The sequence below is a fragment of the Silurus meridionalis genome, chromosome 2 (assembly GCF_014805685.1).
Source record: "Silurus meridionalis isolate SWU-2019-XX chromosome 2, ASM1480568v1, whole genome shotgun sequence".
NCBI classification, from domain to species: domain Eukaryota; kingdom Metazoa; phylum Chordata; class Actinopteri; order Siluriformes; family Siluridae; genus Silurus; species Silurus meridionalis.
In genome coordinates, this window is record NC_060885.1 from 11,042,847 (window position 1) to 11,057,034 (window position 14,188).

Genomic DNA, 14,188 nt, shown 5'->3' on the forward strand with positions numbered 1-14,188 from the left:
GTGGAGTTTGTGTTTATGTAACCCTTTGTCCACATGGATTTCCTCCATGTTCTTCTGTTTCCTCGCACCTCCCAAAAAAAAAAAAAAAAAAAAAACGGTCAGCACATTGGCTACACTAAATTGTGTGTGTGTGTGTGTGTGTGTGTGTGTGTGTGTGTGTGTGTGTGTCCAGCTTGTCCTCTAATGAATTGGTGTCCTGTAACGAACTGGTGTCCTAACCAGGATCTGCACTTGGTACACCTAGTATTACTGGGTTTGGCTTTTGGCTCCAGTGTAAACCTGATTAGGGTAAAGTGCTACTAACAATAAATGATTGGACGAATGAGTGCTTGGAGCAGTATCTATTATAGTACTTCTTACATGAAGTGAACTTTTTTTCTGAACATAAGAAGAGCAAGCTGAGAAATTTTTTTATTTTCTAAATTGTGAAAACGGTTGTTATTCCTTTATGATGACTAACGGGAGAGTTGCTCTTTTGTCTTGGGCTCATTTCTACTTAATCATTTACTTTCTGTAGACTGGGGGCAATTACAGACTACTTAAGAAGCTGTTTATTTCATGTTCAATGTATTTATGCATAAAATATAATAGTTGTTAATTTAGTCTTATTAGTTTATCTGTTCTTATCAGGATTATCAATTTTCTTTACCAGCCTGAAATTGTCAGCTGAGTACTTACTGCAAAACTCTCCTGCCCAGTATGTTGTGGTTGTGGATGTGTGTGCACACGTTGTGCCACAGCTTGTTATGTGGAGTTTGTCTTCATGTTACCTCATGTTCTCATAGGTTTATCTGGTTTCCTCGTAGCGCTCATATAAAATGGCAGTCTATTGGCTACACTAGATTGTGAATGTGTGTGTCCTTTAATTGATTGGTCTGGGATGGTCACCTAGTATGTAGTGTTTGGGTTTTTTTACTTACTTCAGACAAAGATAAAGTGCCTACTAACTGTGATTGAATGGTGCCAAAAATTTGTTATAATTCTTGGTGTATGAGGTGAACTATGATGGTTTTTTTATGAACTTGTTTAGAGTAAGCTCTGACCATGTAATGATTTAGTTTCACAAGTTTGCAGTAAACTGATGTTATACCTCTGTAATAACAAATGGGGGCGCTCTTCTGTTTCATCTCCAACGGATTTCCCTTATGTGGCTTGGGGACTATTACACAGTGTTTAAGTTTATGTTTATTTCTTCAGGTCAGACATACCCAAACAGGTCTCTATTATTAAGGTACTGTGTAATCTAACTACTTATTTAGGAATAATATGTTAGTCGGTCTTTCTGTCTTGTTTCTTACCAAATGATTACAGACACAACTCCAGCTGTTGTACTGCCTAATTATCTCTGGGAAGTACCAAAATGGCTCAGCAGTTACTTGCATGTTTAGTGATTAATTTATTTGTTTTAGTGGTAAATGTCTGTATTTTTTATACCTTATCCCACATCTTATCAAGGTTTGCTTTACACACTTGATATACAGTGGTGTGAAAAAGTGTTTGCCTTTTTCCTGATTTGAAACTGGGTGTAGTGGTTTAACTGGTGTAGTGGCGTTTCCTTTATGACATTTAAAGACACAATTCCAATGTTCTGAATAAGTGAATCATCAAAAGTCATAGAGGTTAATATATATCTTCTTGTTATGCGAACAATAATGGTAAATAAATAGGTTTTTTTATTATTGAGGGAAAACAAAATCCCAAACTACTTGGCGCTGTAAGAAAAAGTTTTTGCCCCATACCTAATAACTGGTTGGGTAACCTTTAGCAGCAACAATTGCAATCAAGCATTTGCGATAACTTGCAATGAGTCTGTTACAGCACTGTGGAGGACTTTTGGTCCACTCTATGCAGAATTGTTGTAATTCAGCCACATTAGAGGGTTTTTGAGCATAATCCGCCTTTTTAAGGTCATGCCACAGCATCTCAATAGGATTTAGGTCAGGACTTTGACTAGGCCACTCCAAAGTCTTCATTTTGGTTTTCTTCAGCCATTCAGAGGTGGACATGCTGGTGTGTTTTGGATCATTGTCCTGCTGCAGAACCCTTTTTCACACAGGGTCATGTAGTTTTGGATTTTGTTTTCCCTCAATAATAAAAACCTATTTCTTTACCATTATTGTTCGCATAACAAGAAGGTATATATTAACCTCTGGCTTTTGAAGATTCACTTATTCAGAATGTTGGAATTCTGCCTTTTGAATGTCATAAAGGACACGTGACAAAAGGGAATGCCTCTACACCAGTTAAACCACTACACCCAGTTTTATTTCATCACTCTTTTGTAAAGAATTAAAAATAGTACATTGGGTTTTTTTTTTTTTGTGTAACTAGTATGTCAGATGGACTAAAATATTTCTTTACATTGGATTTAAGTTTTGAAAATGAGTTGCACAAAGTTAGGAAGTATGATTTATAAATCTTATGAACTTATGAGTCTTTATATTCATTATAATAAATTGTTATTTCTGGCATTTTAGCAATTACCTAAACTTCCACTCTATTATTTTAACAAGAGCAACTGCAGTACTCTGGGACATTGGAAAGCAAAAAACCCTACTTTAAGTAGTAACTGGCATAAAATGTTAGAAATCCCCATAGTTTCACTTGCTGTATGTAAGAGGAAAACCAGAAAAGGACCTGCTGATTCGTTGTTTCCATACAGATCAGAATCATGACGTAATGCATTTGAGCGGAAATAGATTAAGCAGTCTTTTTGTTTTTTTGCAGTCTGAAGGGTCCTTGAATGAAGCCGTACCCAAACAAACCAATTATATACCACCATAGCCTTAAGGTGGTCATGCAAAATTATACATGAATGAGTAACACCAGGAATTGTTCTTAAGACAGGGGTAATCTACACAAACAGGACTTAGACAAATAGAATGTAGTACTACATTTGGTTGTTAAAAAGTACAGGGTGGTGCAGGAAAACAGGAAATTATAAAACTAGGAGTTGGCGACGTGTAATTGTTTGGATTCTGTGCGACCTCATATAAACCCCCTTACCATTATGTCTAATGGACCTGTGAAGTGGTGCATCTTAGAAGAATGGTGATGTAAATGCTCATAGGTAATTTCAGCGTCATTACCAGTTAGGACATCATGTTTGCATCCTGTCTGCCCATGTGATTAAAACATGGGTGAATAATTTTGAAGATGCGGCTCAACACAGTAATGATACTGTTCCAATGAAGCGGTGAGGTTTTTTTTTAATGGCAGTTCGAACAGCCTTAATATTTTCTGCTGTGCAGGCCGTTTGAACACCACCTGGACACTTCTTCATTAAGACTGAATCCCTTTCTTCAAACATAATCTTGAAGTCCTAACTGGTGATTGCACCAAAATTCCCTGTGCGCAGCACTCGAGTCATCATCATAAAAGGCTTTTACAATAAAGGCTCATTGCACAACACTCCACTGCTCCTTTATGACTGATGGCAAGGGGTTCTAAACAAGGTCACACTAGTTATAATAATTGCTAATGTCCAAGGGTCGCTGAGAGAGAGCTGTGTGTAGCTAAAGATATTTAAAGAAAGAAAAGTCCTGAAAAAGAAGCAAGCTAATGGTCTACTAACAACTAGATATCAAATAGGTTAAGCTAAGAAGAAAAAGAACAATTGTTGATGGCATAACCAACAATCTCCACAAAGTAGGATTAAAGTTGTCATGATCCATTCAAAGAAGACTTTAAAGGCAAACAAACAAATTACACAGGAAGATACAATCTGTTCATCAGCAGTTTGAAAGTGAAGTTTGCAACAACAACAAAAAAAAAAAATAGGCAGTGAGGCAACATTTCTGGAACCAAGTTGACCCTGAATAATGTGAGGAATTGCTCTGCTTATTATCTTAAACAAGCTCACTGGTCAAACACTGCAGTGTCATGGCTTGGGCATATGCAGCAGAAAGAATTCAGAAGTCTACAGAAATGTTCTCTTTGCTAGTTTACAGAGAAATTCATACAGAACTTCATCATGCAGTGAGACACACTACCAAAAAGGTAAAACGACAAAAAGCGGTTGTAAACTGTGAAAAAGTGAATCATCAAACCTGAACCATTTGAGCAGAATTTCCCTTCTGAAGATGAGACTCAATCGCAACTGAAAATAGTAACTGAAAGAACCTGTGGTACAAGCAACAAGGAGAAATGCTACAGTTTGGTGATGTCAGTAGGTCACCCTTTTGTTGCACTGCTTGCAAGTATTTAATATGTCATTATTAAATCTTATTTTCATTAATATTGCTAGTATAAATACTTTTGCTTTTCCTGAAATTGGGTGGTCTGTCTTCAAATGTGCCATGTTCTAGGCTACATCTTAATCTAAATATCAGGAAATGACTGCAGAAAATATAATGCATTGTCTACAATACTTTTGATCTTAAATCAAAATGTCTTTATTGTATAGCAATAACCAGAGAATTTGCCTTTCCGCGGGGGACTGTATGCATCATCTAGCAGGCCAGTGTGACAGATTTTGTTTGTGTGCTAGTGATTGGGAAATTAAACTGTCAAGTTACCACGGCCGAGTCCTTGAGCAACAAACCTCCTGCAAACTCTTGGCACAACTTCCTTCAAGAATGCACAGAATACATTTTACCTGTTCTGTATTCCTTCTAACATGTGTACCCAAGTAGAAAATAAAATAAACATCTAATTTTATTCAATAAAACAGCAATTTTTAATATTCCAGTGAAGAATCTGCATTATTTCAAGCCTGTTTGTTTTCCTAATCATAGTGAATCAATACAGTAACATACTGTACAATAACACTTATTGCCTTTGCCTTCCTGTTTTGATGTTTGCAGCTTTTAAGTGTAATAGCACTATTCGTTTTTTACTGTAATTTCCCCTATAACAAGAGACACATGTGAAATACAAACATATTTAGCATATTCAAGAGTGCTTTTGTTCAGAAAGGGCAGGTCTGTCTGCTAGATCTTTGTTTTTTGCTGAAAGAAAAGTACTGTTCTGACTGTGTTACGGAAAGGGTGAGCAGTTTTCATGACGCTGAGGACTTCCGTTAGACAGACAGACAGACAGACAATTTTGCTGAAAATTCTACATAAGTAACATCTAAACAAGATAATTTTTTTCCTGAGTGTACCAAACAGTTAGTTAACACTAAAGTTAATTAAAGGTTGGTTATAGTATATATAGTTAACTCAGGTTCAGGTCTGATATGTTCTTGTTTTATTTACATATGTATATATCTCTATTTTATAAATATAAAATAAATTAAAAAAAAACTGTGACACCAAACATGTGGTTAAACTGATCATATTCTACTCCTCTGTAGTTATGCTAAAAGAAGTGTCACATGTGTTTAATAAGGTGCCTTTGTCATTTCCTGGCAGCAGATTAAGAAAACCACTTCCTGGCTGTAGGAGAGCATCATCTCTTCTGAAACATGTTTTATAGAGGCTGAGTTGACTCGTCTGGCTAATCAGTTGTGGTGACATTTCCCTTGTGTCAGTAACATGCTGTAGTCTTTTGGATAATTGATGTAAATTTCGCTTGACTTCTACTTTAGCCATAATCAATTTTTAGAGAAGCACAAGGCTTTTTCCATCGTATGAAAACGCACCAATGTGGAAAGTAAAAACAAGTATACGCCCCCCTTCAGAAAAACCACACACACACACACACACACACACACCCAGTGGGTCACTGCAGAGCTGTGAACGTCCGACCACAGATGTTCCAAAGTACAGGTCACACAGAGAACAATGCTGTGGGCTTATTGATAAGTCCCACAACTTCCAGAAAGCGTATGATCAGACTGTAGATAAAGAATTGTATTTTAACTGTACAAACTCTTTTGTTTGTATTTAACACTGAATACATGTTTAAAAACTGAAAAAGCCAGATTGGGGATACTTAAATTATGGGTTGTCAGAAGTGTCCGTGTCTAATTTTGCCTGTGGCTTCTCTCTTGGTTATAAGTCCACATGTACATAATTCTTTCTTCTACTGAAAGCACTAGAAGTCTTAACTAAAATTCATATTAATTTAGGTATTCCTTGTAAGATTTTCATGGGACGTTGTAAATCAACTAATGGATATTGCAAAAATAATAATCAGGGTATTAAAGGGGGAAGAAACCCCATCCCCTAAAGGAACTTTTTGTTAGAGCAAACAGGGCCCAGCTCATTACTAGACTTGCATTATATTACTTGCATTATATATTATGCTTTAACCCACTAAGCATGGAATACTTTAAACTTTAGACTTTACTTTTTCCTTACCTTTTATTTATTTATTTTTTTTTACAAATTCTTGATCATCTAAAAAGGTCAACGTCATTTATCCTGATACATTGTTGATCCTCATCTTGCATGTTACTACAACTGTCAGCTTATACTCTTCTACAGATATTCATCTAAAAATTTCAATTCATTGTATTTGTACCTTTAAAATAATATTTTGGTGACCAGACATTGGACACCCCAAGTGTTTTTCTCAAAATGTATCTGCTAACATTGAGTTTTTTCCTGAGCTTTTCATTCACAAATCTGCATTAATATTTGCATTTATGTTAAGTATTGATATTTGCATTGATATCTTTCACAGCAGAAATATCATACTACTAAGACTACTACTACTACTACTAAGAACTACTACTCAAGCCAAAAAACAATAATATGAGTTGTGTTCGCTTAGTCACGGGTTCACACAATGACACTTGTTGATGTATTGTTGTAATGGGAAAAAAACCTTTATAGCAACTGTTATTACAGTCAACATGAGAATTTCTTTTGTTTATTAAAAATATCTTTGTGGTACCCCACATTCCTGTTTTTTGTTGATAAGGAAAAAAAAAAAGAAAAAGGTATGTTGATCATTCACAAACTCATGCACAAACAAAATGACAAACAAAATAATGAATATATAACCTGGAAAGGGATGAGGCAGTAAGATGGCTTTGGCATAGAAAGGAGGCAAGCTGTGGAAAAGCGCCTCTGTCCGTGTCCATGTCAACAGCAAAGGGACAGAAGCCTTTAGGACATTCCAGCAAATGATTTGCAACATGGTTTTACTTAAGTTGTAACCCCTCACCACTGTTAGCACAGCCGTGCCAAAACCAACCAATAAATATTTGCCAAGTAACAGTTAAGGGAAATGAGCAACTCGAAGTGAGCCTATTTACAGTATGGAGTTATTTTATGTGTCGGATTAAATCAGTATTGAATAAAACTATTATGTTAAGATAAACTATTAGTTAAAACTATAACTAAAGGATCAACATTTAAAAAGTTATACAAAGACTTAAAAACACTCCTCTCCTTTTTCTATTTAATTTATTTATTTTTCTATGGATCTTATTTCCCCATAAACTGTCATGGCAAAAGCATGGCATGTCAAACAACTTGCTCCAAATTACACAACAATAAAACAACATTTGGAAGGAAAAAAGAAATCCAGAGCGGGAAAATTAAGAAGTACCCTTAGGAAGAAGTGCCTTTCGATGTGTATATGTGTCTGTTTAGAGCCCTATCCTGGACTAGAGTCATGGAATTACTCCTCAAAGCTTGTACCCAGTGTTTCCCGGAAAGCCTCCGGATCAGGATACTGAACTTACTGAAGTTGAATGAATGGCTTTTTTTATTTTAGTGTGAGTATTAATCAAATCATAAGTCAACCCAGAAATGTGGCTTTTTTAGGTTTATATTAATCAGTGAAAGTGTTTGTCCAGCTTCTGGGTTGTAAGTCTCTGTATTTTGTATGCTTCATATCAAGCCTTTGTCTGAATTTTATAATTTAGATGTTTGATCTTCCAGGTTAATTATATGACATCTGTGGTTCTTTTAACTCTTTCATAATAGTGAGTTTACAGTATGTTTGGAGAATCATCATTCAACTTTGGACAGAAAGTGGAAACTCCCCAAGATACAAGACACCTAGGGACATCTTGGGACAACTAGGGTGCCATTTTTGACAAACTGTTTGGTGTAGTAGTATGACGCTTTATGCAGTAATGAATGTAATAAAGATGTAAACTCTGTAGAGTATGTTTCTGGGTGCATTAAATAAACTGTACCTAGGGTTAGGGTGTACATTTGTTTTTTTATTTGTATTTGTTTTCAACTACACTTGAGAGTGTATTTCAGTGGCACAAGAGCAAAGCTAACACTTTAAATATAACCCTTGCAATGCAAATCCTCTCCTAAAATCCCAGTATTCCTTTTAATGAATTTGTGTAAACTCAAAGGAAACCTGCACATAAAAGCACAATTAAATGCATTACAAAGGGCAGTTACAGTGACATAGGAGAACAAATAACAAAGCAATCTCAGTCATCTCACTCAATAACAGTCAGATTTTTTACTGTTTTGCTCCTTTAAAAAAGGCTTTTTCAACTATACTCAACTAAAGACTAAAGATTTAATAAAATAAAATACAATTTTGAGTAAACAAAACATAAAAAAGGAAACTCATGGCATAGATGTTGACTATAAAGATTTATGTATGAAATTAATTCAGAGAGGATTTTTCAAATGTATTGATTATTAGTATCAATAGACCAAAACTGAGATTAATAGTGATTAGGTTCACTTTTATTTGCATTGCACCAAGAAGTAGAAATGCAGCTTAGATGTAACCTTCGATGAACGGGATATATTCGATGCAGAACAGCAAAACCAAAGCAAGGGCTTTAACTTGAAAGATTCTAGATATAACGGTGCACATAATTATGTACAGATATAATTGGGCAATTCTATATCGAGGTTGTGCCTCTTTACTTCTTCATGGGTTATTGCTACACAGAGAAGATTGCTACACATATGTAATGGCTTTTCTAGACTTTCAAATAGTCTAATGCTGGTCTATAGATGATAACTGTAAATCTATTGAGTCCTTGTATATTTTATGTAGACACCTGACCATCACAACCATATGTACTATCTATCTATCTATATCTATCTATCTATCTATCTATCTATCTATCTATCTATCTATCTATCTATCTCTTATTTATTTATTTATTTATTTATTTATTTATTTATTTATATATACACACATATAAATACGTAGACACCTGACCATCACAACCATGTTTACTATTTAAACATTACATTCTAGATGTATTCCCCTCTTTGCCATCTATCTATCTATCTATCTATCTATCTATCTATCTATCTATCTATCTATCTATCTATCTATTTATCTATCTATCTATCTATCTATCTATCTATCTATCTATCTATCTATCTGTCTATCTATCTATCTATCTATCTATCTATCTATCTATCTATCTATCTATCTATCTATCTATCTATCTATCTATCTATCTATCTATATCTATCTATCTATCTATCTTTATTTATTTATTTATTTATATATGTATATATAAATATATATATATATATATATATATATATATATATATATATATATATATATATATATAGTTTATATATATATATATATATATATATATATATATATGTATATATATTTATATATAGATAGATAGATAGATAGATAGATAGATAGATAGATAGATAGATAGATAGATAGATAGAGCATACTTAAGAGTCGTACAACTTTGTGGCAACAGTCTGGGGAAGAACAATGGTCAGCAGGGCACAGACATGTGCCAGTAAAGTGTTTCTGGTGTTTATAAAGCTATGGATGTGTCCAAATATCCGCACACACACACACACACATCACTATGCTAAGTACAGACATGGTGAAGTGTTGACGCACGCGAGGGCGGGGATTCGGTATAAAAAGCGCGTGCATGCGCTCCTCTGCAGATCTTCAGTCGCGTTGTTTCAGGTTCGGTATTTGGACGAAAATAAACACCTTCACGATGCGATTCTACCACAGCTTGACTTTATCAGTGCTCATCCTCATATACCTGTTATCGGATAATGTACTGGGTAAGTGTTTTTTTCTTTTTTTCTTTCTGTATTGTTTGTATTGTGATGATAAAAAGTATGTTGTAGCGCATTAAATAATTACTCTCCACTAAAGTAATTAGAAAAATAGTATAAAAGTAGAATAAATGGACAGGAGTGTGTGATTTGGGATTTGGCCTTAAGTACCCTGACTTAAAATAGTTATAACTAATTTACTTCAGTTTACTTTTACTAGTTATATATACATACATACACACCTTCATAACGACGTCATAACCTCTATTTTTCACAAAGGAAGTGTCACATCAGTACACTTCGTTCCATTAACTAAACCATTAACTAAGCATTTACATAACTTATGATACAATTACATCGATGTTGCCATGTCCTGGAATATTACACAGGATAAAATACTTAATTAAAACAATATAGAGTATTTTATGTTTTTGTTTTTTTTTTAAATTGTATGTAGCAAACAACACTTAAAGGTGATCTGTCTTTTCTTCAAGTACCTCTCACTTCACCATGTTTTAGCCAAGGCATAAGGCACAGACTTCATACTCACACAAACATGTACATTTGTTCATATAAACATAACACTGAAGTGGGGGGGTAATTATATAATAAAAATGTAGCTTTTCAGACAATTGTATCAAAATCAATGGTCATTAGGGAGTTGTTGGACACTAGTATTGTGTGTTATTGTTATCATTATTTATTTGTTTGTAGAAGCCCAAAAGATGGGAAGGTACCAGTGGTTGAAGTGCAAAATGAACAGCAATGATCCAAACTGTATCGAACATAAGGGCCCGATAATCGATGTGACCGGACAGCCGAAGCGACTTCCCGCACGAGTCGCAAAGGACATGTGAGTAATCAGTTTCTTAATGTTTTTTACTTCTTCTGGAAAAAAAAGTCCACAGGTTGTTGCATCACATACTGATCTTATGATTGAAGGAAGTTGCATTAGTTTTTTTTTTTTTTTTTTTTTTTTTTGTAAATTACGATTTTGAGATTAAAAAGCCAATAGTTTCCTGTATAAAGCATATAATGACCCATCATATTTGGCTAAGACGAGCATTGGCAGTGAACCAAGTCATCTTCATTGCAGAACATGCACTTAAGTTTTACCCACTGGTGAGAAAATGTTCGATCTGTAAGGAAACCAGTGCATTTAATGAAAATAAATTGAGATGTGAAAGAAGTGAGGCCTCAGACCTATGACAAGAAATTTGTGTTCTTGAAGTGAAAAGCATCATAACATGGTGTTAGCACTCAAAATGGCAAATGTTTGTGGTTTGGAAACTGTTAAAGCTTGGACACTATAAAGGCAGGAAGACAAACCTAACCCATTAGGCAACTTCCTCCTGAGTGATTTCCACTTAACTCTCAACAGCAATGTTTGCTATTGACGACTATGAAAGGCGAATATGTTTCAGTAGATTTTTCTCTTTACTCCTAATCAGCAGATTTGATCAGTATGACTGTGAGATGTTTTCTACAGCATCACCACCTGACTGTTTACTCGGCTGGAATGTATATATTAGCTTCTGACGCTTTGTATGAAATTAAAGATTTCTACCTGTATTATCTGATGTTCAGTCAATTCTACAAGCAAGCGTTTAGACTCAGAGGCTATTTTAGCTTATTTCAAGATAAAAAAAAAATAGGCTGTTAAGTTATTCTTCCATAAAAGGAATTGAGGTTGTCTTGCGGACGTGAAACAGATACAAATCTTTGTGGTTTGCAAACACATTCTATTTTATAATTAAAAAATAGTCTGAATAAATACGCTGGAAAGATTGATTATAATTTATATTTATTATTTGAAGATTTAATTTGTTCAATTCGTATCAAATCTATTACTTTATTATTGACCTATAATTGTGTTACTCCGTCACCATGTGGAGAAATACTGTATAGATGTAGATTGCAGTGTTGGCTTCCAGACCTGTTTTACATCAAATACATCTAATTGACTGCATTTATAATCCAAGGAATAACTGCTGGATCATTTGATTTCTAATGCTCAGCCATTAATGCGGTCTTTAGGACTTTGTTGTTTTGAACAAAGCACACAAAATGGAGGATTGGTCAAGGAACATTCCTGGCTTCTTGAAAAAAGAAAAAAAAAGACCGGAAAGTCGACAGGATGTTGGCTAAACCTGACTCTGTGCTTCTTTTTTTTTTTTATGCAGCGATCATATTGACAGCAGTGAAGAAAACAGCGAGTCTGGAGACGGTTCTGGTGACTCTTCCCTCTTCAACTTTCCTAAATTAAGACGGGACGAGCGTGAAATCATTACCGAAGTGTCGCAAAATCCGGTTCAAAATGAGGAGGAGGGCAGTGCTTTTGACAGCGATTACTCCAACTCTCTAACTCCTGAGATTAAAAGCAAGCTGTCTGCTCAGGATCTGCTTGAGGATAACATGATCGAATAAGCTGGAGTCTGCCATCTAATATCACTTATGTCTTACAAAGAATCTCAGGATACGATGCCATAAAGCCCCCACTGTATTATTTTTTTCTATTTCTAAATTTTTTTATATGAGCCCATGTTCATTTGTACTAGACTACTTGTGGGTATGTGCTGCATGTTGAGACAGGAGAAGTGAATGATCCAATACATTTTTTTAAATGTTGATTATTTTATTTCCCTGAGGATATAGTTGCTACACGAGTAAATTAATCACTTTAAATAATATATAATGTGAGAATTGTATGTGCTTCCCCATCATATTTATGTTGTGTGAGAGTTAATGCTAGAACTGGAATTACATTTTCTTCAATATAAATGTTTTTCACTATTTTCTGCCACTTCTGTTTGTTTTTTTTTTCTTTATAAATGCTGGTTGTTCTTGAGGTTTGGAGAAAAACCAATCCTGTGCAATTACTCTAAGTTCCTTTTTTCCGAATTAGTTTGTTGAAATATTTGTAATGCATTATTACAATTATTATAATTATTAATGACTTTTAATCAGTAGCTGGTGCATGGAATTCGTTTGTTTTAATATTTAATATTTCTTACTCCACAGCATATTTTTCAATTAAAAAGTCCATGTAACGGACCGTCTCTTTTTTCTCTTTCTTCACTGCATAATCTTACATATTAGTAAGTCATGTTTTCTTTTTTCAGTAGAGGTTATTGAGTGACACTAATGTAGTTCTCATGCATAATGCAAGTGTGCACTTTTTTCTTGCAGCTGAGTAAGGAGCAGGTTGCACTGTGAAACTAAGCATTTTGCACTGTAGAGTGCCTTTCATTTTCCATTCTCAGGTGCAGTGTACAGATCATATCATTTCAACTCATCACATTTCTATTTGTAAAAAATCCCTTTTTTTTTTTATTACTGCTGGAGAAGAAAAAAAGGCAACCTTGAGACCTCAATGTTTTGGCAAAACTGATGCTACTAACGTAGACTTCCTGTTTTTTGTTTTTTTTTTCTGTGTGTGTGTGTGTGTGTGTGTGTGTGAGTGGTGTTATCACACTTTCGTGCTGAGTATCTCTAGCAAGCTTCCTCTGACCATAAATTCACGTTCCCTTTCTTGACACCCGGAAAAAAAAAAAGTGATTGTGTTGCCTTTTTGCATTTTTGAACAAAACCTGTTTTATAGAGGAGCGAAAATTATAACAAAATATTGTCCTCTAGTATGATGAATAGTGATGAGTTCATGAGAAAACATCAGTAGCAGGATTTAGTTTGCACAATACACATAACGCATGACTTCATTAGGAAAGCGTGTTTCATGGGTCTACTTCGATACTTACATGAAATTAATCAGATACTGTATTGACTGCAGCTGAATTGGTGTTACAGCCAATTTATCCCCCTCTACCCTGTGTTTTTCAGTTTACACAGTAGAGTTGACATGGTGGCATGACGGTAGTGTGTGTGCTGCAGGTACGACTGTATGAAGTGCAGCAATGCAATCTTTTCACACCTTGTGTCATTGCCAACAGTATCTTGTAATAAAAAACTGACAAACAAGACAAGAATTTACAAAAAGACGAGCTGTCGGAGAAGCTTTTCTTTAGGACTGGGAAAACAAGCTGCTTAACTAGATGTCAATTGTAGGAATGTAGGTTATTCTCAGCACTTATTCTAAAACTTTTTGAAGATTTTGTGTCAGTTTTTAGATCTCCTCCTCCTCCTCCTTCTGCTTTCGACTGCTCCCATTAGTAGGCGCCACAGCAGATCATCCGTCTCCATACCCCCCTGTCCTCTACATCTGCCTCTTTCAATCCAACTACCTGCATGTCTTCCCTCACCACATCCATAAACCTCCTCCTTGGCCTTCCTCTTTTCCTTCCTGGTGGCTCCAT

The 14,188-nt window shown here is 35.0% G+C and overlaps 1 protein-coding gene across 1 annotated transcript; it reads left to right on the top strand.

Moving 5' to 3' along the window:
- Positions 1–5,001: 5,001 nt before the first annotated feature.
- srgn (serglycin) lies at positions 5,002–12,928 on the top strand. The gene is given in 5 exon segments (XM_046867527.1): positions 5,002–5,019; positions 5,112–5,172; positions 9,702–9,884; positions 10,593–10,731; positions 12,062–12,928. Coding segments are annotated over 5 exon segments (645 nt in total). The 3' UTR covers positions 12,306–12,928.
- The last annotated feature ends 1,260 nt before the right edge of the window (positions 12,929–14,188 follow it).